The 23,936-nt window shown below is 37.1% G+C and overlaps 1 protein-coding gene and 1 non-coding gene across 2 annotated transcripts; both read left to right on the top strand.

Moving 5' to 3' along the window:
• The first annotated feature begins 2,191 nt into the window (after positions 1–2,191).
• Positions 2,192–2,292, top strand: Mir31 (microRNA mir-31). Its single transcript, NR_037530.1, has one exon. It is a non-coding gene; the product is annotated as a microRNA mir-31 (primary transcript).
• An 11,730-nt stretch (positions 2,293–14,022) lies between these two features.
• Positions 14,023–18,926, top strand: LOC100375178 (plasminogen receptor (KT)-like). Its single transcript, XM_002736336.4, has 5 exons — positions 14,023–14,108; positions 15,637–15,750; positions 16,740–16,870; positions 18,023–18,132; positions 18,760–18,926. Exons 2-5 carry the CDS (start codon positions 15,670–15,672, stop codon positions 18,864–18,866), a joined length of 429 nt encoding a protein of 142 aa, XP_002736382.1. The 5' UTR covers positions 14,023–14,108; positions 15,637–15,669; the 3' UTR covers positions 18,867–18,926.
• The last annotated feature ends 5,010 nt before the right edge of the window (positions 18,927–23,936 follow it).

Here is a 23,936-nt window from a genome sequence, read left to right as displayed (position 1 = left end):
TAAAATGTGAAATTATATATACTTTATCCGATAGTGTCAGAAAATAATTGAACGTACCATCGGCGATTGTACATGCGTCTCGAATTGTTGTAAAATGTTGCTATGCAACTTCGTTTTTCCAACCGTCTGTTTGTCAATTGTGAATTACAATGGTTGAAGTTATTGCAGCAATGCTCCAGCTTTAGGCCGGATATGAAAACACACTGGAATGCAACGGTGTGTACTTAGAGTGTGGCGTTATCTGAAATATCATATGCCCAGTGGGAATAATGTAAGATGTACTATAATCAAGTTTAACATCGAAGTCCGTCTCGAGAAGTATTGTCACGTGACATGTAGAAGTAATTGATACAATGCGTTGTATTTTTTCCAACAAAACTTTATTCTAAATAATATAATTATACATCAAACAGGTTTCTTTCAACTCTGTGAAAGCATGATTTAACGAACCGGAACTCACCCGTCTCACGTGATCATGACGTGTTATGGGTAATTTAGCAAAAATTATGTGTGGCATGAATCACCACTGTGTCAATGGTTGCCAGTTATAGACATTCTTGGTTCCATGTTTAAGCGTGACAGCTAGAATTGCGACTTGTACTGTTGCAGGTTAGGACATGAGTTTTTCTCTAGAGGGGAAAAATGACAAACAATGACTGAATATGTGATAAGTATTTGAGAAAGAGCATGGGCATGCATGGACTATGTTATGTGCCAACGTTTGTTGGCATTGCAATGTACATATACCACCACGTGACTTTAAATACATATTGGAACATGAATGAGAGAACTTGTCGGTGCTGGTCGGACCCTCTAGCACTTACTATATAGTTTTTCAGCAACTTTCAAGTTTTTTTTATATTATAACTCTTTTTATTTATTCAAATAAAGCATGCGCCTTACAAATATTGAAATTCAACGTAATGGTTACTGCGGCATATCTTGGGGTAATTATTATTCACCACAAAAACAGAAAACACAAATGTAAAATTATGGATCGCTTAGGGGGCCCAATGTATGACACCTGTTCTCTGATGTATGCTCTTGGTAGAAAAGGCCAACACCGACCTCGGTCGATATTCAGGTATTTTTTTTTTAAATAATTGGCTCATCACTGCATCTATTCATGAATATGCAAATATGTAATTGGTTCGTGACGTTCCTCGGGAGTAGGGGCCAATGTTATTTTTGTCGAGTATATATTCGCGTGTGTGGCATACTTCCAATGCGTTACGGTTTCCATGTTTGATGAATCTTCCGATTTCTCAGGCTCACCATGGTAACGAACCTTGCGATTATTCATGAACTTCGGGTTGATTTTTCACCTGGATAATCAATCTAATATTTTGTTGACAAATTACTTGGTCGTTTCAGAGCCCAAAACAATAAATCATGTATCTTACTGGAAAGGCCGCGAAACTTCAGGGAGAGGATCTGTCAGTATAGTTACGACGGTCCCGTATTGTTCAACTTGTTTAGTTGACACTATTGACAAGGGGTGTTGGCCGTGAAGTTCAGTATCGTGTTACCTTGCCTGTAGTATTTTTTATTCTATCAGTATGCGAGTTTAATTTATTGAACGAAGGGACTTTGCGCCAGAAATGACAAGCACACAGGATGAAAAATTTGCCTTGTCACAATTTTAAACAAAATATGATTGGGTCAGAGACGTAACCTCCCTCAACTAGAGGGTGTTTTTTTGGATAAAAATCTGGAACGATGTTGTACTTGAAGGCCAGCAGATACAATGGAAGCATTAATTTTACATGCCATGTTGGTCCGATTGTTATTATTAGCTGCAATTGGGAATCGTAACGGTATGGATCAATTTAATAAACCAATTAATAGCTAGACATTTTTAAATCTCTAGTACAAGAAAGCTGCCAGTGGCATAGTTCTATGATGCGGTTGTCAAGTCTTTTATCCATACGTGTGAGTCAAACGTGTATATTTATTTAAATTCCACATTGGCAAGTATGAATAATAATTAACGCGGACAATAAAAGGTGTGGACTTGAATCTGACGTGTAATCAGTGTTGTGTTTCTTTCCCGATACAGGTGGACGATTCACCGCTCTGCGAACCGTGGCAGATTCGTGATGGCAGGGATGGCTCGGCTCGACCTCTGAAGCCAGTGGTGCTAGTGTGTGACTTCTTCCTTGAAAAAGAGCAAGTTAGATTTTCACTTTTGAAAATTCGCAAATTTAGTGGAGGCAAGATGTTGGCATAGCTGTTTCGATTGAACAGTCAGCTGTGTCCTCATATTGCCCTTTCTTTGTTTGTCACCGTCACCAGTCTTTCAACCGAACGCGTTTCTTCATTATACGGCTGGACCGTCGTCGAAGAAACCAACGGAGGTAAGCCTTGTCACCCGGTGTTTGTATTAGTAAAATGGCATTGTGTACTTTCCGCCATATTGTATTTTTCTTTGATTATATTCCTCGATAATTTAAAAGTTGTATGCTTGTTTTGTTTTTTATACACACCTGCGCACTTCTAATGACACTCTCTTATCAACTGCGAATGTTCAGGTCGAAACGGTTCGTCCCAAAGGTGCAGGTAATTTCAAATGAACGTGGCCAAAATCTCTGATGTTTTGCAATCTCGCAATGAGTGCGAATAACAAACCAGTTGCTTCCATACAAATTATTTTCGAAGAATGAACTCGGCGACAGTTCGATTAAAGATGAGTTGCACAGGAAGGGGGAGGGGTCATTTACGAGGTACGAAACCTGTCCGATGCCATCCCCGGGGCAGGTATTTCAAGGTGTGTTCGGGGTCGCAAAGACCTACATTTAATTTAACATGTACAAAGTAATGGCGGACATCGGTTTGATTTTTTTTAATGTTACAAATATGTCTCATTTGAGTGTGCGGTATGGAAAGTTTGGGTTTTAACTTGCATTTTTAAAAAAAATCGGCAAAATTGGACGCATGGACTTGTTAACATACGCATATTCCGAATTTCCTTCTATTCTATATAAAAGTGTAAAGTGTTGGGAGGTCTCGTATTTAGATACGCCCAAATACGAAACCTCTCATTACAATACATGTACACTATGTTATACTCGCTAGCAAAGGAAAGGTCCCCGTTTACTAGTGGGTTCATTTAGCAGGGCATCGACGTTGTTGTTAACAGGTCCTTTGACGAATGCACTTCGTCCGTTCGAAGTGGCGCGAATTTTAACAGCTTGTGGGTGCGCAAAAACTGTTGCCATTTCGAAAAACCGATTAGAAATAAATTTAAATCGTCCATGTCGGCAAAGGTTGCATTGATAAAACATTTCCCCTTCAATGCAACTCAAATTTATCCCAAAATTTCCCAACAAATGTTGCTTTCCACCGGCACTTGTATGGCTTCACGTGGCCATCAAGATGGCTTTTTAGGTTTGCCCACCCACGCTGTTTGCTCACGCCGTGTCAGTTTCCTTTCCTCCATACCCTACCCAAAAATGATTCATCGCGTCGCAGTAGGCAAGACCGTCTCCACACAACACAACACAACACAACACAACGCACGAAGGTCACCACTTGTCAAATCTTGTCAGATGCAAGCAACAACTCTTGCATCACCGCGAACTGGACAAGTCACGTGACCCACTCGACTCGGAGAGAGAGAGAGAGAAAAAAAAACGCTTGACTGGTGATGAGAGCCGCGTGAGACCGAACAACCAACTTAGATGCATCAATTCTACCTATGGTCGATTAAAATGAAAGCGTATATTCGACTCTTCGCTATGACCCTTCGTATGCTACGATACATTTCTAAAGATGATTGATGGAGCAGAAGTCGGACACAGTGTTTGTACAACATTGCACTGAAGTCACTGTTTGTGTGTTATGCCGAGGTGTTTACACTGTGATCCCCATTAACAGATTAAAATATAACGGGATTAAAAAAAAATTGATTTGGATTAATGACTGCAGTATTTATTCAAGTGAATAAGGGTCCGAGAGCTCCACGTTGCCGTATATGGTTCTCGACTTTCCTCTCTTTTAAGTTTGTTTCATGTACTCGTGAATACATACCCTTAACGGCCCTTTGAATAGAGGGTAACACGAGTTAACGCGTCAATGCAGAGATTCCTGTGTAGCAAATAGGGATTACGTGACCAGATTGACAAAAATACCTACCTCTCGTCGAACATTTTATTTCTACATGCCTGGTTTTATTACTAGAAAATAATGAACATGGGCACTGAAGTTTGAAGGTAATTAATCAACGCCACCTAATGCATGTATTATAATAAACTCGCATCTATAAAATCAGATTCTGAAATGAGTTACGGGGTCTGTCGACTAACTTGGGGGCGTATCCGTCATGGTGGTATGAAACTTCATCGAAGTACCAAATTTCTGAAAACGCTTATTTCAACGCCGAATTCTCGTATGTTGCGCCATTTTATTTCAGTGGTCAGTGTTTTCGACACGCGCTATCTCAAAATCCAATGTCGCGAGAACTGAGTTCAGTCACAATTTGGACTTTTAATCTTCAGTGGCGAGCGCAAACTTTCAAATATAGACGGAATTTGCATAAAACGTTTCAGTAGATAATCGGAAATACTTTCCTATGTACCATCTTACTCAAATACTAACCCTATACCCTCCAGCCCCCAAATTCAGTTGTATATGCCCCTCTAGATAACTATAGGTTCCCGCAAGAGTCAAATACTATTAATTTGGGGGTAGGGATTGGGTTACGATTGGAGGCGGGGTACGTTGAAAAGTCCTTTCAGATAATCCTCCCCTAAAAAGCAATGGTGTACTTTTATTTTGCGCATATTATCATTAAATTAGGCTGGGGTGTCATGAGAAAACTCTCACGATTGCAGTTGACCCATGGACTGTATTTAACGAACATTTCACTTCGAAGGTACACTGTTAATTACAAATTACTACATTAACAAAATTTACTTTTTATAATGTGACGTCACAAACGCAGATGCGCTGGAGTCGACACTCGACGCGACGCTATAACGAGACAGCTTGGCGTTACCAGGGTGCTGAGTTGAGGCTTTCGTCGAGGAGAAATTCCAACCATGTAATTGTTCAAATAACTGGTGCACCTATCAGATTCCCGAATATGACCTTTCACTTTTTTTTATAATCTGAATTCGACCTCGAACTCCAAACTGGACCATTGCCAATTTTAATGCTAATATTTTCTTTACAATCCAGGTTAACGGCGCAATGATTGTGTGTAGATACTTATCTCCAGTGTTAGTTGTCCTGGAAACATAGTCGATAAGTACATCGAGGGCGTCCATTTTGAATACTTTAATCCAAACATAGATTAAGAAATTACTGTAGAATAATATCCAAGCTAGACAGGAAAACGCGACGAATTGACGAATGAATTTGCTGTCCTAGCGAGAACGCTGTCTGGCTAGGTCAAACGCAAACTCGGTAGACCATAACACATCTTCCACCTGAGTGGGCTGAATTCTACCAGTGTCAATAACCTGCATCAACAGGTGTAAACTATTTCTTTGCGACTCTACCTTGCATAGGTGAAATTACTGTGGGATTCCCAGGACTACACTCGCAGACAGCATCGTTTTTTTCATTCGACAGGTAGATTACGAATACTAGTAGGATGGGAGGTGAAATAGTGCGAAGATGAATTTGATATTTATAACATAATGTTTAGTGTTACCTTCTATATCATGCTTATTGCAGGCATTTTAGCCTGTGTTCGCCCGTATACATTGCATGGACAAAATATTCGTGATCGCTGTTAATTTTTGGTCTGCGCAATCGAAAAATTGTGTTAAAAAAGTTGCCAAAAGTCTCGAAGGCCGCACATGACTGAAATCTTGACACAAACTGAGGGGCCCATGTTTACCTGAGCCGGAGTTACAACACAATTCTAATCCACTTTTGCATTTTTCGATGTTTTTTTTATTTGATTTTATAAATTTAAAATTCCGACCAAGATCTGGGATATAAAACGAGCTGACGCCAATATAATGGCCAATCCCTACAAATAAGTTGAAAACAAACATAACGTAAACAGGACAAACAACGCGCATTATGTAAATAAAACGTAAATTTAAATAATGTACAACTGATTGGCAATTACTACAAGGCGCCATTGGCGACACCGAGGTCATTCCACTCTCGTGCATATTTTAATACAACTGTCTTACATGAAAATAAGTACAGTTTGGAAGAGTGACTTGATTTAGTTTCATTACATAAATTTAAGGACAATGTTCACTTGTGAGTACATGTACTATATTTCTGTCAAATAGTTTATAACTCGTGGTTGGTAGGTTTACTTTCCTACGATCGTGTAAACTTCTTAACAAATTTAAATTACTAAGTAAATGTAAATACGGTAAATTCCATTGTAATGAGCAGAACAGTACTAGTACTTTTTCAAATTTCTTAATGTCGCCCATTCTATAGGGGCCCCATATTGTACTGACGAAATCCAGTATTGAGCGAATTAAACCGTATACACTGTCGTCATAGTATCCGTTCGGCATGGCAACTTATTACAGTTAGTTGCTCGCTTGTTTCAATGATCGTTTCATTTCAGGCCACAACTCTACACCTATCATACGTTTCTCAGTTTGGTTATTGAAAATTGTATGTCATTAAGAAACTATTGCCCGTCAAAGTGTTGTACTATGTGACAAATGGACCATTTTGTATTTGCTAATATTGAAATCCAATAAATCAAATCGCTACACCAATTCTCGGAGGGGGGGGGGGGGTAACTGGGTCAGATTTCATAGATTCGTACTCGTCATTTGCGGTAAGAGGATAAAGAGTTCATCAGCATAAAGTTGACATGCATTGTAATCTGATGGCGATATAAATGCAAGAAATAAGATAAAACCAAGGATATTCTTGATATAACATTTCTCAAAGTAGAATAGTTGCTTCTTTAAAAACACTGTTATTATCCAGTGAATGATGGAGTGTTTCCATGGATAAATATCCTAGTAATTTATTGGTCGGGCGTTAATGAGGCACATTTTTGAAAGCCTTTGTAAAATCCAATAAAATTACATTTACAATCACTGTCGAACTCCGCATACCATTCATAGAACGTACCTAATAATCGAGTTCACAGGACAGGCGTCTTCTGAAACCGTGCTGCTGATCCGTTAAGATATTATTTTGATCATAATGTTCAATAATTGTTGCACAAAATTTTGTCTATTATTTATAATATAGGACGGTAATTCGCTGGATTTGATTTATTCGATAAAATTATCTGTCCGGAACACATCTTCAACACTCTGGTGGTATACCATGTGGTCCAGGTAACTTCTTGGGACTATATACTGAGTATGTAGAAATATGGTGAAAATTTTCCTAAAACAATTCCATTATTCAGGATTTTTTTTAAAGAATATTTCTGTATATCACAATGTTGATCATTGAGCTTGTGAAGTTGTAATTTAAATATTGTAAAGCCATTTTTAGCAATTTATTGAAACATTAAAAACTATTTTTTGTATTTATTGACTACGTCGTATGCATTTAAGATGCAATGTGGAAGAGAGCATACAACTTGTATTACGGCATTATAAGGCTGGGGTCACCGAGAAAATGCTGGTTGTATTTTAGTTGGGTAGTTGTCATTTTGTCACTATTATAACGTTTTTACCATTGGATCTTGTGGCAGAGATGTGTCATTAACGCATTGTAAAAAAAAATCATGTTTTGTGAATAATGGAATACTTTCTGTTATCCTAAATTATTTCAAAAATGTCAAATGCAATTTTTTAACATTGTGCTCTAAAGAATTGCTCTAAATATATCAATTGTTCTCAAAATACGTCTATCTGTAACACGCAGAAGAATGCTATTTCATAGTGCCATGGGACAATAGCTCCATGATTTGACAGAATAGACCAATGAATATTTGCATGCGATTTCTTAACAACTTTCGCAAAAATTAATATTCGCGTGCGCTGATTTCTATATGCATAACAATGACTGTGCATGTGTATTAGCATTTGTTAGTTACATTGAACGAGTACTGCTGTGTAAAAGTGCGCGGTAAAAACATTTGGCCATCGACTTGCATTGTCAAAGCGACACTTTTAAACAGTTCAGTTTCGGCCATATTGCTGCAATTTAAAAAGACACGAACATAGTTCTAAACGACATGAAGTAAAAAGTAAACAACTGAGTATACGTCAACTTTGTGACTTCGCCGCTGCCATCCAATGACACTCTTGTATGGTGCACAGAGAATAGTCAATGTACGTACCGTTACAGCACTATTAATCACGTGATCGTTGAGACCGTTTATTCTTGCTCGAGATTCTAACCACTACGGTGGCGTTTACAATAATGATACTCGCCCGTACTCGACAGTCTTCCTCATTTGCATATTTTTCATCAAAGTTTTGAAATGGAGGCGCTTTCTCTGACAATATTTAATCAGTTTATCGAAATCGTATTTCGCAGTGATACCAGTTTTACAGGTTGTGTTTTGGACATTTTCATGAACCCATATTAACACAATGAATAACGGCTTGAGAGATATTAGTTTTCTCATCCTTTAACTAGAATAGAACGAGGCTGACGGTGAATTTAAGACGTGTAGAAGTTTGGATAGCAACTTCCACTGGTAGACCGGATGTTGACAAACACTCTGTGGTACAGCATGCATGCCATATTCATATACTGTAAAACACGTCTTTTTAGCTAGCATGTTATTTTAGCTAACCTGTAATTTCGCTAATTCAAGATGTCGCTAATTTAGAACTTGAATAAAGTATATTCTCGCAATGAGATTGTAGTAATTTTAGCTAAATTGAGATTTTTTTAATTCATGTATTTAGTCAAATTCGCTAAAATGCCACGTAGCAATTTCAATGTGTTTTACAGTATATCAAAGCTTCTATATGTGCAAAGTGGATGGAAGCATTCGAGTAAACTGGACTCGTAATTTTCAGCAATTAATTTGGTCAAGCACGTTACGCGAATGTGTACACGGATTATATGCGAATCTGGAAATCGATAAAGTCTTTGGGGGGTATTCCCATGGTGTTTCAGGGTATAATTTCATTAAGACTCGTGTGCATAAGGGGGGTGTTCATTTACAGTCAACAAAACGTGCTTATAGAAGGAATTGGACACCTATTTCAAGGTTAGATACCGTGCCTTGGGGTCATGATGACCCACTAAAGAGGTAATGTACATTTTTGTGAGCACGTTTAAATCATTCAGAGACGTGTGGGGTGTATAGGGACACGAGGGGAAACACGTTTGCACTAAACGTGCAGTTACTATACGTGTTCGATGAAATGATAACTGGCATGTACACTGCATTTACTGATGCGTACAGATAATCAAAAGCGCATGCGCACTGACTTCAACTCTTTCATACTTCATCGAACAAATACTGCTACGTCTGAAGTAAATCGCCATCTAATGTATTTATAGATGTGTAATATACAATCACATTGACTTTTTCACTACAAATTGTATCACAGAGGGCGCACTAGGTATTTCCAATGTTGATGGTAATAAATATTGCCACAAAATAAAAAGATCACGAGACACAGTTCACACAAGCACGTGTACGAAGATGGAAGTTTCTGGTGTCTGAATAATTCAAATCAATTCCAGGATTAACCGAATTCACCACCGCAATATTTCAGACAGAAAATCGTCGTCGTCTTCGTTATCGTCTTCTTGCAATCTTGTATGGCCGTGTTGACTGACATTAGCTTTACACATGCTTTCATTGACAGAGGGCGCAACTCTAGATTAGATTATTAATTTGATGTCCATAGGCAAGTTGTCAGTAATATTAAGACAATAAAAGGCGTGAATGAAAAAAAAAGAATGAATATAGAACTTAATATCAAATGAAGCTTGTATCTTCAGATTTGAATCGGATCGGTCAAGTCGTAAAGTAAATATATAGATCTATGTATACATCATAATCTGGACGTTGACCTTGCTTTGTACTCGGTAAAAATAACTGTATACAATGCAGGGTCAAGGATCAACCGTACCAAAAATGTTCTCGCGGTCTTGACCATTTAATTCTTAATTTGTTTGATCATTCTGCTTAACTGTTAAATAACGAGTCGTCATTTCCCATTTTGAACTATACGTAGTACACCTTTCCTATATAAATCGCGCCCTAGTGTTGGAACGCTTGTGTATATTTAGGGGGGCTATGCTTGTTCCCTCATTTTTTTTGACCCCCCTATCTAGGGAAAAGAAGAAAATTTAACCCCCCCTTTCACGGGCTTTTCCGATGAATTTCACCCCCTATCTAGGGAACTTTTCAGTCTAGAACTCCTTTTAAACCCCCCTTTTTTGTATATCTTGGGAAGTGTTTTGAAATATACCCCCTATTTTGAGAATCTCGGGAAAACAAGCAAAAAATACCCCCTTTTCTACGATTTTCTCGGGAAAAATGTTCCCGAGACAGATCGTCAAAAAGTACCCGCTTTCCCGAGAAAATGGGAACGCGCATGCGGCCCCCTATGGATCCTGAGTGGGGGGGGGGGGGGGGTAGCGTCAAAGGGGCAATGTCGTTGAAATCCTAGACAACTGCATTTTGTTACGCCATGTAGTTAGCTATCCAGATTATAGTAATATCTATCTTGAAAAAAACAAACTATTATTGACCAACTACAGATCAAATCTATGTCAGCGATTTGAATAGCTCATTCGCGTTATATAAATGTCTAGTCACGGGGGGTGTGGGTTGCAGGGAATTGAGGTTTGGCTACCACATATTATCTTTTTTTATTCTCGGAATTTGAACAAGTCAACAAAACGAAGTTTTTAATGAAAAGCAAGCAAATTATAACTTTTAAGTTGTAATTTTTACACTGTGGTGGCGCTGTACAAATGGAGTATTCGCTCGTCCACATACTGAAGTCGCTGTCACGTAGACTTGCCGTTCGGTATTTTGTTCTCTTCTAAACTCACAAAAGTAGGCTCCGATTCGCCGGACTATGGATTACGTGATAGAATTGAACTGGATTGTAGAAGCAGAACAGTGGATAGACTGATGTGAAGGAACTGGACACGTACAAAAGGTAAATTATATTATCGTTTTCGACTATTCGTACAGTTTTGTTAGGACTTTCATCTGAATGACCTGTGAAATTGCACAGGACGTTCGTAAACGTAGACTTGGTCTATTTCTTTAACTATCCTTTTTCTTTCTAACTATAAACAAACAATTTTGACAAGCTAAGAGTTACAAAACTGAAGTATAGATTGAAAAGAAATCCAGACGCAGGTTTCTTGTACATAGTCACGGAAAGCAACTCGGTGAAAGAACGTGGAGTCGGAAACCTCGCAAATCGTAAAAAACACCTTTCGATTTCTTCAGTTTGGCCTACGGAATTGGCTGTCAGGTATTATCATATGCCTATATCTAAGCTTTCAGATGACGTATATGTTGTTTAAAAAGCAAAATAAATATATTTAGGAAATGTCAGAATTGCAAATCATGTTACTACGTTAAACTGGTATGTATTTTACGAGCTATCCGCGCCCTCTCACGACGGTGTTATATCTCACCAATACTCCCGTCTTTATTCCAGGACTGTCGATATAGATTTGGAGTTGCTGCCACCTGCCCTCCCTTGTAATGCCCCGAAGTGAACATTTAATCCATTAAAATTGCCAGAATATAACGAATAAGAATATATGATAGCATATTTGTTTCCTGGTCTAAAATTTTCATCTATCATATCAATAACCCATGGGAATGTGCTATACCGTTGAGTACATAAACCTACTGGGAAGAATATGTCTATCACGTGATCATATACGATGAAAGTGAACATTTTGCACGCGGGATGGTTGTATCCGGGAGATAAATACACGACATAATCTTACTGGGACTGAATACAGAAAGAGAATGTTACTATATCACCTGAGCGGATACATACATGTAATCATTGAGTCACGCTGGTGTCCCGAGTGGATTGTAGAATAGACGAAAAAACTACACACTCAGATCAAGGCTTTATTGGCCGTGTTTCGCACGTTTCTTGGATTGTTTATCTGGTATCTGTTTGTAGTTCATTAAACTGTAATCAGTCTTTATGTGTGTGTGTGTGTAGGAGTGTGAGTTAGGAAACAAGGCGTAGCTCGTGGACTATCCGACAGAGGCTGAAAGGGTAGAGACGCCGGGGAAAGAAGAGAACGTGGTTGAGAGAACATTAATTCAGACTATTATATACTGATGCACCAATGTATGTACCCCCACATTAAAGTTTCAATAAAGACGAGAACAGGTATTATTTTTGTAATGTTTTTATGATTATTGGATATATTGGCCTTTATGGAGCGAACGCCGTTCTTGTAGTACACATCTGAATATTCGTCGTTGAAACAATGAAATTGTCTAATACGCATGCGCACTGGGTGTTTCTTGTACATACATTAACTGCCGTCTATGCGTATTAGTAAACAAACCAAGCACATGTGATATTTCATCTAACGAATACTGTTGCGTGTCCTGCAAAAGTAACTATTTTAGTTTATGTTAATCATAATCAGATTTAGTGTACAGTATGGATTATCAATATTAAATACGATTATATATGATTTCCTCTATATTGAATAGATTACGTAATATATGCATGTAATAATCTCGGGATAATTTAGTCGCATGTAAATTACCAGCTCATAAAAGAATGATAGACTGCTCTAAATTTAAATACTTTTTGGCCCTCTGAGGGAAATTCCGATTTAAGTGGAATATTGGTATTTGCAGACTACGGACAAATGTCCCACATGCATGTTTCGTGCCTCGAAGGGTTGGACTGTATTAACTATCAATACTGTAAAATGCTTGGAAATTTATTTTTTTTACTTTCCATGATTCACTTGACGACTTACTTTCTCATTTGATTATGTCTCACTGCCTTGGGCTCGGCAACACGAGTGTTTTAATTTTTTATGTTAAGCACTTGGCGACCAACATGTTACTTCAATTATCATGTATACGAGTATGTAGGAAATTCTGTAGAAAATTAATACAGCTGTGTATGCATTGCAAATCAGATTTGCAACACGTGCAACTGAGATGGAATGTCAAAACTCATCGCAAAGAACTGTTCTCATTGGCTAAAACTTTGATAAAACATTTTGACAGCAAACCACTGGTCCAACAGTGGTACATTTCATTAAAGAGTTTCCCCTCTCGTCATTAAGTCATAAACGAAGCTAATTCGTTGAGTTCCTTCTTCTTTTGCGTGTTCTTTTCATTTTAAGTGTTTTTATTTTTTATACATTTCTTTTTTTTGTTTTTGTAACCATTAAAGTGTTTCTAAATGAATAAAAAATAAAATTGTCTTTGTATCTACCATTTTCCATCACTGGCCCCATCGAACACAATGATTAAGGCCAGTTTGGATGGGGTAAGTCTTACTAATAATATGATTAAATAATATAGAGTCGTCCACGGAAGGTGAAATATTTGCATACTTAAAACACGTGGTAATTCCATTGATGCACATGAGAAACGGCATATAATCTACAAAAGAACCTTCGCCCATCTATGATGCAGATGCATGGACACTGGTGACTAGTATTTGTCGGCGGACAGAGAGGTACGCAACCAACGCCGTAAGATTGACATGCCTTTGTTTTTTGTTTTGTCATCTTGAGTTTGCTATCTTCGTACAACACTGCCTATTTACGTCTCAGGCATTTCATGAACAAAACCGATCAAATTTATTATGGATTCTATCTGTGAAAAATATATTAAAGAGAATCTACAAGAAAAAGATATTTTATCTTTTACTCCTTTGCCTTTCAGGCACAAAAAATCCTGACAGAGATTTCCTGCTAAAATCACCAATTCATTTCAGAAACCTGTGTATCTACTTGAAAATAGAGATGAGGGAAGCATTGGAAGTTCTGTAAACAGATTCTTAACACAAAATGAAATTGCATAATTTTTCTTTTGATGTTACTTGTACATATATTCATTTTTAGTTTTGTTACCATTATATTCATTGCTGATAGGAAATGTCCTTTTTCTAAATGAAATGTTTATGTTACTGTAGAGGGCGCAATTACAAATAGCGAAAGGTTGAACACAGGTCGAGGTCAAAGGTGTTTATGGACGTTAGCAGCTTACGAAATTACAGGTTCGTTTTCAGTGGTGGTCGCATTTCGTGTCCACACTGAACTGTATAGCATTATATCGTATGAAAAGTAATCAATGTGATTCTTGGTGTCCAGTTCAAATATGCTACGATACTAAATAGTTTTTGTAGGGATGCGCTATGAACTTGAATCCTGGTTATTTTTACAACGCTGTGGGTTCAGGACTACAGTCCTGTCTATAGGTTGCTTCAGTTTATGCAGCTCTCTTGGTCGTGGTATACGTTGCGGGGCGACCAGAGACGTAATGTCAGAATCGCCTAAGCAGCCAATAAGAGCTGCTAAACTGCAGCAAGTCTAGGGGGAGGGACTCCAAATGGACATGCAGGCCACAGATGGGGTGGGGGTAGTCGTAGAAAGGAATCGAACTTTATTTAACACTGGCCAGACATAAATACCTTCCATGATCAAAAAAGAGCTACAGCTTCAACAAAAAAATGCATAATAGTGACAACAATATTCCATTTGAAAATTGTTAACAGTAAAATAATACGTAAAGCTCAGCCAAATATTGATGTACCCTAATATTTCAGTTGGCAGATTATGACTAGAAATTCTAAATTTTGTTAATTCTAAGTTTATGGTTTGAAATCACATCGAAATATTTAATCACAGTCCTTAAATCATTTTTTATGAAGATAGAAATAGAATTTTTTTAGTGAATGTCAAAACAATAAAAATACTAGAATTTCTAAATTAACGTTGACAAAAACAAACCAGTTGTAATTCGTGAGCGCCCTCATATGCGAAGGATCACATTCCTTTTTTGGACTTTATAATAGAATTTCAGTAAATTATGGAAAACCATAATTATAACTCCTCAATCTGAAAAATTGATTAAAATTTGTCACTGAATATTTATTTAATGTTGTAACTAAACAAACATGTCACTCACACATCTGTGGTATAGAGAAGCACAGGAAGTACTGTGCTTTTAAACAATTTATTTGTTAAACTAAGATTATTAATATCTAAACATCATTTAATTTTACTCTTCCAAATGTGTTTTTCGCTTTCAGAAAAATTCTTTCTGAATTTTGTTTTACCATTGACAAAATCAACTGCTATATGTGTATATGATTTTGTGTTTCTGTCTACCCAGGAAAAGGAAGTGTCCTTAAGACGGCAACCCTGCAACTGAAAAATGACAGCTTTTATTTCATGTTTTTAATTTGTTCCCTTTTATGACAGTGAGTACGGTATTCAAAGCATCTAGGCTTGTTTGTAATCAGTGGTTGTGGAAAAAAAAAGAACCAAATCATCCGCAAAAAGTAAAAATAATGTGTGTGATAGTGGTCAAAATAGATAGGATTTCAAGATAGGACTTTGGCAAATTGGAATATAGAATTGGCACTGTTTGTCTGGACTCTTTTCAGTATAGAATGCTGTTATTTGAGACATTTTTTCAATCACTGTCTCCCCCGAAATAGGTGTTGCCATTTTACAGAATGCATATATATATATATTGCTTTCAAATGAGGTTATAAATTCTTGTATTTATATTCTCTGTAGGTGTTTTTGTTTGATTGATGATACTAATACAATATGGGGAATCCTATGTCAAAAGCAATGAATGAACAGCTGGAAAAGAATCAAGAGTTTATGTTGCGAACACAGAGAATGCAGGTATGTAGAGTTTTGCTCACTGCTTTCCTTGGCAAATCCACTTAGCTTAAAGGGCGGTAGTCGTCGCGCCACGCATGCGCGAGATATATGGGTCTCATATAAACAAAGATGGCGACTTTGGCTGTTGCGCAGATCAACGAGTACAAACTGGGACGTTAGCAAGCTTTAATAAGGTATTTTTTTAGGTATTTGGAAGGTATCGAAGGAGTCACCGGTGGTAATTAGTGCAAGACGTGCCCAGATCAAACCTCATACTTGTGATTTCCATTAGAAGAACGCATTGGATTGTGGGAAAATCAATGTTTATTAATACAAATGTTGCATATGCGTGGCACGACGACTGCCGTCCTTTAATCTTTTTCACTACCACTGGAGCATAAGGTGCCAATATAACTCCTCCAGCCTTCACGATCTTGAGCAAGCCAATGAATCTTGTTCCAGGTTTTCCCAATTTCTACTAATAATATGGCTGATGAGCAGACAAGTTACCACAGCACTCGGTTTAATTTTAGCAGATTTTATATTCAAAAGGGAGATTCACAAGGTTTTAAAATCACTACAGTGATTTGTGAAGAAAACGTATTCAATGATAAACTTCACGCATTTACCATGTCTTAATTTTAATACAGCTGTAAGCCAAAATAATACTGAGCAATATAACCGTATAGATCATACTATTTTAAAGCGAGAGGGTCGTCATCTGCGCATGCGCTGAAATTGAGTCCCAACCGATGATAATAACGCAAAGGCTCACGGGTAGACACTTGTTTGTAAACAATGACACGCTATGGCCATCTGACGCATGCGCAGGTGACGCTTTTGTGATGAAATATGACCGACTTGTAGCCAATCTTGTTTTTGCGTTCTTGTCTATTTCTTTGGACAAAATAAAATATTTTCAGATGTCAAGAGTCACTTAAAACAGGTACCGGTAATTTATAATATTTTTTTTCTCATTCTTTAAAAAAAATTTCATTGAACTTTTTTAGATGGAGAGGCAAATTATGATGCAGAATGTGATGAGAGAACGCATGATGGCGATGCAGATGGCGAGGGCACGTGATATGTTTATGTGGTATAGCTCGTTTTATGGAGTTGCTGCAGTTTTGACTTTGATAGGGTGAGTTTTGTTGACTGCAAAAAGTGAACTGTACAAACAAACAAACAAATAATGAAATTTAATTTGAAGATATGATTGAATTGCCTGAGAAAAAAATGAAGATACGGACACATTTGTGATCGTAACTATATTTGCAATCCTATTTCTAAACATAATCATATTTGTAATTGTATTTGTGGCCTGCAGTAATTTGTTTGTGAATTCACAATATTTGCAACAATAAAAACACTATTCTACTATACTAATTAATATTAAAATGATTTCAAACATTCAGACGAGATTTAGTTGAAAACTTTCGTTTCTTGATCCAGGTTTTTTTCTAGAAAAAAACTGCGAGAGGGAACACTGCAATTCAGTGGCGCCACCAAGTGGGGGAGATAGGGTTCTCCCTACCAGGTGTGGAGTTTTTTCATAATTCAGAGTTAAAATGGAGCATTCTATGGTTTCGTTGGGGCAAAATTACTATCAGACAGATCACAGTTGAAGACTGTGGCCACATGTGGTCCTTGGTCAATCAGAATTTTATGGGTGCCAGAGGGTAAGGAGCACATGGCCATGACATGAGGGGCTGCGCCCCTGGATTCACCTCTTTCATTCACACAGACACATGCGATTTCAGTAAAAACAAACAAAGTATTGTCATTGCACTGAATGTTTGTGCAAATTCAAAATGAACTCGGAGTGCAAGTTTGCAATGATCTTTGAGATGGTGATTAATTACAAGTGATTGAAAAAAAAAAATTATCATAGGAAGAAAAAACAGTTTCTGGTCAATTTGTTTTTTTAAATTGATATCCTTGGGTGTGCTTTTATTAAAATTTTTCATGAAAACATATTTCTTCTTTAATTTTTTTTCACAAACTACAAAAAAGCTGTGGTGCATGTTTTCAACTGATATGTGAAACATGAATATTTTAACAGAGATGTGCAAGGTCCAGAAACATGAATATTTTAACCGAGATGTGCAAGGTCCGGAAACATGAATATTTACTTATCATTGTACTTTTAAGATGATTCTAGTGTTTTGTAATATTTTTTAAAACACTAATACAATGTAATAAGATATTTTTCAATATTTTGCAAGTGTGGCACTTCAATCTGCTGTCAATACACATATAAATACCCGGTATATAATATTTTGTTTTATTTTAGCACTGTTAAAACACGCAAGCCTGGTGTCTTTGTACCAATTATACCACTCTCATTCATTTTGGGTTATCAGTATGACTTAGCACATGGAACCAAAATAGAAAGAATGAAAGGTATGTACGCTGTCTTCATGTTTGATGTGAGTCCCATGTGACAAATATTTCTATTGGACAATATATAAATACTAATTTCATTATAACTACAAGGTAGCGATGAATGGAAGTCGAGAGAATTAGTCTGTTTTTCATCAATGTCAGACTCATTCTTAGGTTATTGCGCAGTGATGGCCACCCATAGGAATGACTATTTGTCACCTTTTTGTTGGTGATTGGTTAATTAAAAATGATCTATCATGGTTTATAGGACACGAAGATGTCCCCTGATCATAGTCGATCAGTAAACAAAAGATGACACTGTTTGCTGAACGTCATCTCCAGTTGTTTATTGCCACTAAAAAAAAAACTTTCCACCTTTTCAAAGCATTCTCCATTCTCTGGTGAGCAATTATGAAGATTTCTCTTCCGTGACAATTATTCACCAAGGCACAGTGTCAGGTCATGAGTTCACCAGTATGTCTCTATGGATGAGCATCAAAACCCTAGAACAAGTACAAATGTCTGGGCAACATGTATACTGCCCTCTGGAGGCTATTCTATTTCTTTGTAACACAAGTATTAAAACAGTGAGCCTGAAATATTTCATAAATGGCTTTGAGACAAATTTAATCTTATATCTTACAGAGGAAGCCGAGAGAATTTTGAAAGAGGAATTGTCACTGCTTGATCTACCACAGGGTGTACCAACATTTGATGACATCGAAAATGCCAGACTCGCCCTTAAAAAATAAATTGAGTTAGAATAGTTGTACATGTAATAATTTGAAAGTATAAGTATAGAGTAACCAAAATTTGAATAATTTTGCTATAAATGACCATGGGTTTTTCTAAAAAAAAACTGCAAGAGGGAGCACTGCAATTCAGCGGAGCCACCAAGTGAGGGAGATAGGGTGAGTTTTTCACAATTCTAAGTTAAAATGGAGCATTCTATGGCTTCCTTGAGGCCAAAATTACTATCAGACAGGTCACAGTTGAAGACTGTGGCCACATGTGATCCCTGGTCAAATCAGAATTTTATGGCTGTGCTCCTGTTCCCTGAATGACCATACTGGATTTTCATCTTTGATTAACATATTTCATGCGTTTGAAGAGTGCCTACTGTGTTATAAAAACAGATTTAAACATTAAAATTGACCTTTGGGTTTTCAGTAATAAATATAAACTTTGCAGGAACGTCTATTCAGTGTTTTTTCTTGGAAGCATTTAAAGCAACCCTTACACATCAGGTATTGCACATCTTGTGTATTCTGCTCAGTCACCTTTTTCTTGTACATTTTGCTATTTGGAAATTTACATCATTTCAAATAATGAGAGAAATGAAGGAGAAAACCATTAGAAATGATATCACAATGGATTGTATGTTTATTCAATGTCAAAGTTGAAAAAGTATGGTTAACCGTCTTTTGTTAGCTGAATGGCTGACAGTTATACATGTATGGCATCATTGTTTGTACAGTTTCATTTGTAACATGCGACTTTTCATTATGGTAGAAATTGTAAGTTTTTGTTTAATCCACGTATTTTTTTTTTCCTTTCACATCTGTACAATAGACTGAACACTGTTTATTGGAATTTTTTTGTGTTCAGCATGATATTTTTTTGTGTTCAGCATGATATTTTTTTGTGTTCAGCATGATATTTTTTTGTGTTCAGCATGATATTTTTTTGTGTTCAGCATGATATTTTTTTGTGTTCAGCATGATATTTTTTTGTGTTCAGCATGATATTTTTTTGTGTTCAGCATGATATTTTTTTTTCAATGAAATACTTGTCATCCCACAATGTACGAATCAATTTGACCTCAGGAAAATATCGAATTTTTCTGTTCTGCGTTTTTTTTTTATTAATATATTGTTGTAGTGTAAATGAATAACTAATAAAGAGACCAAAGTTTATGTAAATTCTACTGTTTAGTGTATGTACATATCATGCTGGATTTTTAATGTACAGACTGTAGTAATATAAATTAAATAATTATTAACTAAATGTTTGATTTAAGCAATGTATACCCCAAAGACTGGGTACTTCAGTGGAGTGGTATAGTCTGGAATAAAGTCACTATCACAGAATCGAATTCAGTAAACTGTTCACACATACTACAAGCAGCTCAAAAAATTTTATTTTCCTAACCAATCATCCAATATAGCTCATAATTATTGGAATGTATATTAAATTTGTTGTGTCCCTATAGCAACCAGAAATTTAAATATAACGTGTGTATCATCAACCTGATTGACATCAGCTGTAGTATCTCATTAACTAAGTTACCAAAACACGGAGTCCACTCTGCACAAGAAACATCATTGATAGCATGCCAAAGGAGTTAACATGAGCCATGCTGGGAAATTTATATGTAATTACAGTAGCAACGTCTTTAGCAGAAGTGCACCAGTGTCATTTAAATTTAATTTGACCATGTGAAGGTTTTGAATGAATTCAGAAAGCTCTTGACTTGTATTTTCCTATTATTAATATTTTGTGAACATTGTGTTTGTTTTAGCGTCATGTGATTCTGAAAATCAGCAGGGCTGATAATTTAACGTGAATACAATTTTAATTGTCATTAATACAATCATTCATGCGATCAAAAACTTTACACTGTTTTGAAGCAAAGGTCATGAAGTTTAAATCCGTATTTCTATTTTTTGCATTAAGTTTTTTTTTCTTTCCGAAAATCACAAATTTCAAGCACGTTTTTTGGTGTTAAAGTTAGAGTATACCGGTGGTTTGCGCGAGGTTTGTGAAAAAACGCAATAGAATTTTGCAAATATGTAAATACGGATATGAAGCCAACATATTCAAGAGTAAGAAAAACCAAACGGCGACATCGTAGCGCTACTCACTGAAACGCTATTTAAAATTAGGTCAACGGTAATTGTCAGAAACCGAACACCGAGAAATCGGCACTTTTATGATTTCAAACTTCAATCAACGTTAACTCTCGTTTTAGCAGCAAAATTTACATGGGCTAATTGTAAATGAAATGCTTTGAAAGTTGTTTTCGAGAAAAATCATGAACCGACATTTATATCTGTGAAAAACTTTGTTTTTTGGCCGTTTTCTTTCACGCTATGGAGTTTTGTGACGGTCTGTGCTGATAACGAATGGTGACGTCATTCATTAAAGCTTGGATTATGCAAAGTGGGCGGTTCTGTTTGCGAGTAACAAACAATACAGACACTACACGGGTGTATGGAAAACGAAGACCTAAGACCCTGGAAAACGAAGACCCTGGAAAACGAAGACCCAGGAAAACGAAGACCCTGGAAAACGAAGACCCCGGAATGTTCCTATGACGCCAATGATACACGAATTCGCCCAATATCGGGCATTTACTTTCATTGTGAACTTATGCAAAGTAAGCGGTTCTGTTTGCGAGTAACAAACAATACAGACACTACACGGGTGTATGGAAAACGAAGACCCTGGAAAACGAAGACCGAAGACCCAAGACCCTGGAAAACGAAGACCCAGGAAAACGAAGACCATGGAAAACGAAGACCCTGGAAAACAAAATTCCCGTACGAATTTCATTGCGAATTCTTCATAATATATTATTTTCATACACATTTGCGGATATAATCAATGTAAAACCCAGTAGTATGCCTAATTTCATCTTGGTTTCGTTTACAGCCAAAACAAGGTCAGCTTGGACGTTCAGTTGCGAGACGTAACAAAAAAACGCAGGCAGTGATACATTTCGAAAATAAAAATACAAAATAAACGCAATCAGAGGCGCCGACCACGCCCGTTGGAAGTAAATAGAACGCGTTGTGACACAGTCTTACCAGCGTCTTTCGCTCACGCAATATAATAATGCTATTTCCCAACGCTGTTACAATATTTACCAGCTCGCATGATAACTATGACATTATGAAGGATAACTGACAAATTAGACAAGCCGGTAGGCTGGTTGGCGATCCGCTCCGCTCAAACACAAGCAACATGTTTTTGGCTGTTTCCATGGTGTGACATAAACGTGAAGCTAACGTCGGTTTATAACTAATACGAAGTTCGCAAACACCATTCAGTCTTTAGAAGTCACTTAGTTTATTACTAGGACCACAGTCAATCTCCTAGTAGAGTGACTGTGCTAGAACGTATTCTGCTGTTACATTTATTATTTCCAACCGCTTTGCGATAACATTTTCTAGAATGAAGCGTTTCCAGTAAATGCTGGAAAGCGAAATGATAAATATTTACCTGAAATACAGTGTGTTGACCTTCATAATAATATACTTCATAATGCAAAACACTAGTCACGGTGAGTTATTTAAATATACGACTCCTAATCGAAAAATATGACCACAGTCCCGAATTTCAGACGGATATTAAGCAATGTAAGAACATATCAGAAGCATTTACTCTAAAATATAAAAAAGAACTGCAGTCAAAAGTCAAGAATGCCAGCAAATAAAGAACTCTGTTCCACAATCCTTTGTGCGCGTTATTACGGACACGCGCAAAAAACTGTACCACGCTTGTCAAATCTGGGTCAAATATAAGTACGCTACTATCTTGCCACAGATTGTTTAGTAGTGGAGTGTTCGGTGACCATTGAATTAGCCCGTGATTCATATTTTATGTGTATTAATTTATTCATCAATTTTCGTGACTGACAGTACTGCCCAAATTTTAGTCAAAAAAACGCAACTGGTGAAACAGAAGAGCATCGCCAGGCGATGGACGCGGGCTCTTTAGCAAGGACCGCATAGAGGTCAAAATACGCGTTCTATTTTTACGCGTTAAATTTGGCTCTTCCGTTTCGCCCCCTCCGGAATGTTCTACTTTCGCAGCCTAATCGCAGGTTTTTCGAAAAAACGTCGAAAAAACACAAGAATTAGTAAAAATGTTCCTGTTTTGGGCGGATTATTGATAGACAATAATGTCTTTATTACAAAAATGCTGAAAAACCGTGAGTTGTTGCCTTAGTTATTTTTTTTATTGGCGAAAAACTGCGAACTCGGCAAATTTGATTGCACAACTTCCCTTTATCATATACACCCAGCGACACCGATACCAGCTGACTGTGTACAAAACTGGTAGGAGGTAATACATTTGGGGCGAAAGTATTCAAAATTCAGTTTTTGGATGTTTCAATGGCAGTGGTGGGCCAGGATTTTTTTCCAATTAGTGACGGCACGACCTACCTGTGAAGTATGAACAAAACCAGCCCAGCCGTTGCTGGTGAAAAGTTACCCCAACTTTGGGGTCAAATTTCTCGGTAATGAAAACAGATATCAAAAATTCAAATAGTAACTTTGTGCCCACACTCAAGCTGAGTAGAATGAGCTATGTTTGAAGTGTTTTATCCCAAATTTGTAGGAGGAGATACATTTGGCGCGAAGCTATCCAAAAATCAGTTTTTTGGCTGTTGCTATGGCAACGGTGGGCCAAGACATTTTTTCAGATTTTTCCTTATAACTAGGGTTAAGGTGTGACCTACCTGCCAGGTTTGAACGAAATCGGCCAAGCCAAAAAAATCACAGAAGAAATAATACGTGAACACTGGAACACTGGAAATGTACACACACAGACACACACACACACAAAACGACAAAAGTGATTATAAGGGCAATCCTAGCGGAGCGGATCGCCAACAAAAGTGATTATAAGGGCAATCCTAGCGGAGCGGATCGCCAATAAATGTACGGATAATATGAGAATAGTCGCACTTGAAAGTGCGTTCCGAGATGTATCATTCAGCGGCACTCTGAATGTACCCGTCATATTGACGTAATCAATGCATGAACAAAAATTATAAATTATAAATTATATGTTGTGCGAAAGTGACCTCGAAG

Source organism: Saccoglossus kowalevskii, chromosome 9 (assembly GCF_978046115.1).
Source record: "Saccoglossus kowalevskii chromosome 9, keSacKowa6.1, whole genome shotgun sequence".
Classification (NCBI taxonomy): Eukaryota; Metazoa; Hemichordata; class Enteropneusta; family Harrimaniidae; genus Saccoglossus; species Saccoglossus kowalevskii.
This window is presented reverse-complemented; position numbering and strand designations above follow the sequence as displayed.

What these genes read in the sequence shown, in the direction of transcription:
- LOC100375178 (XM_002736336.4), top strand. Translation starts at nt 15,670, where the DNA reads ATGGGGAATCCTATGTCAAAAGCAATGAATGAACAGCTGGAAAAGAAT. An exon ending in GCAGTTTTGACTTTGATAGG is followed by an intron (nt 16,871 to 18,022) that starts GTGAGTTTTGTT and finishes GTTTTATTTTAG; the next exon opens with CACTGTTAAAACACGCAAGC. An exon ending in CAAAATAGAAAGAATGAAAG is followed by an intron (nt 18,133 to 18,759) that starts GTATGTACGCTG and finishes TATATCTTACAG; the next exon opens with AGGAAGCCGAGAGAATTTTG.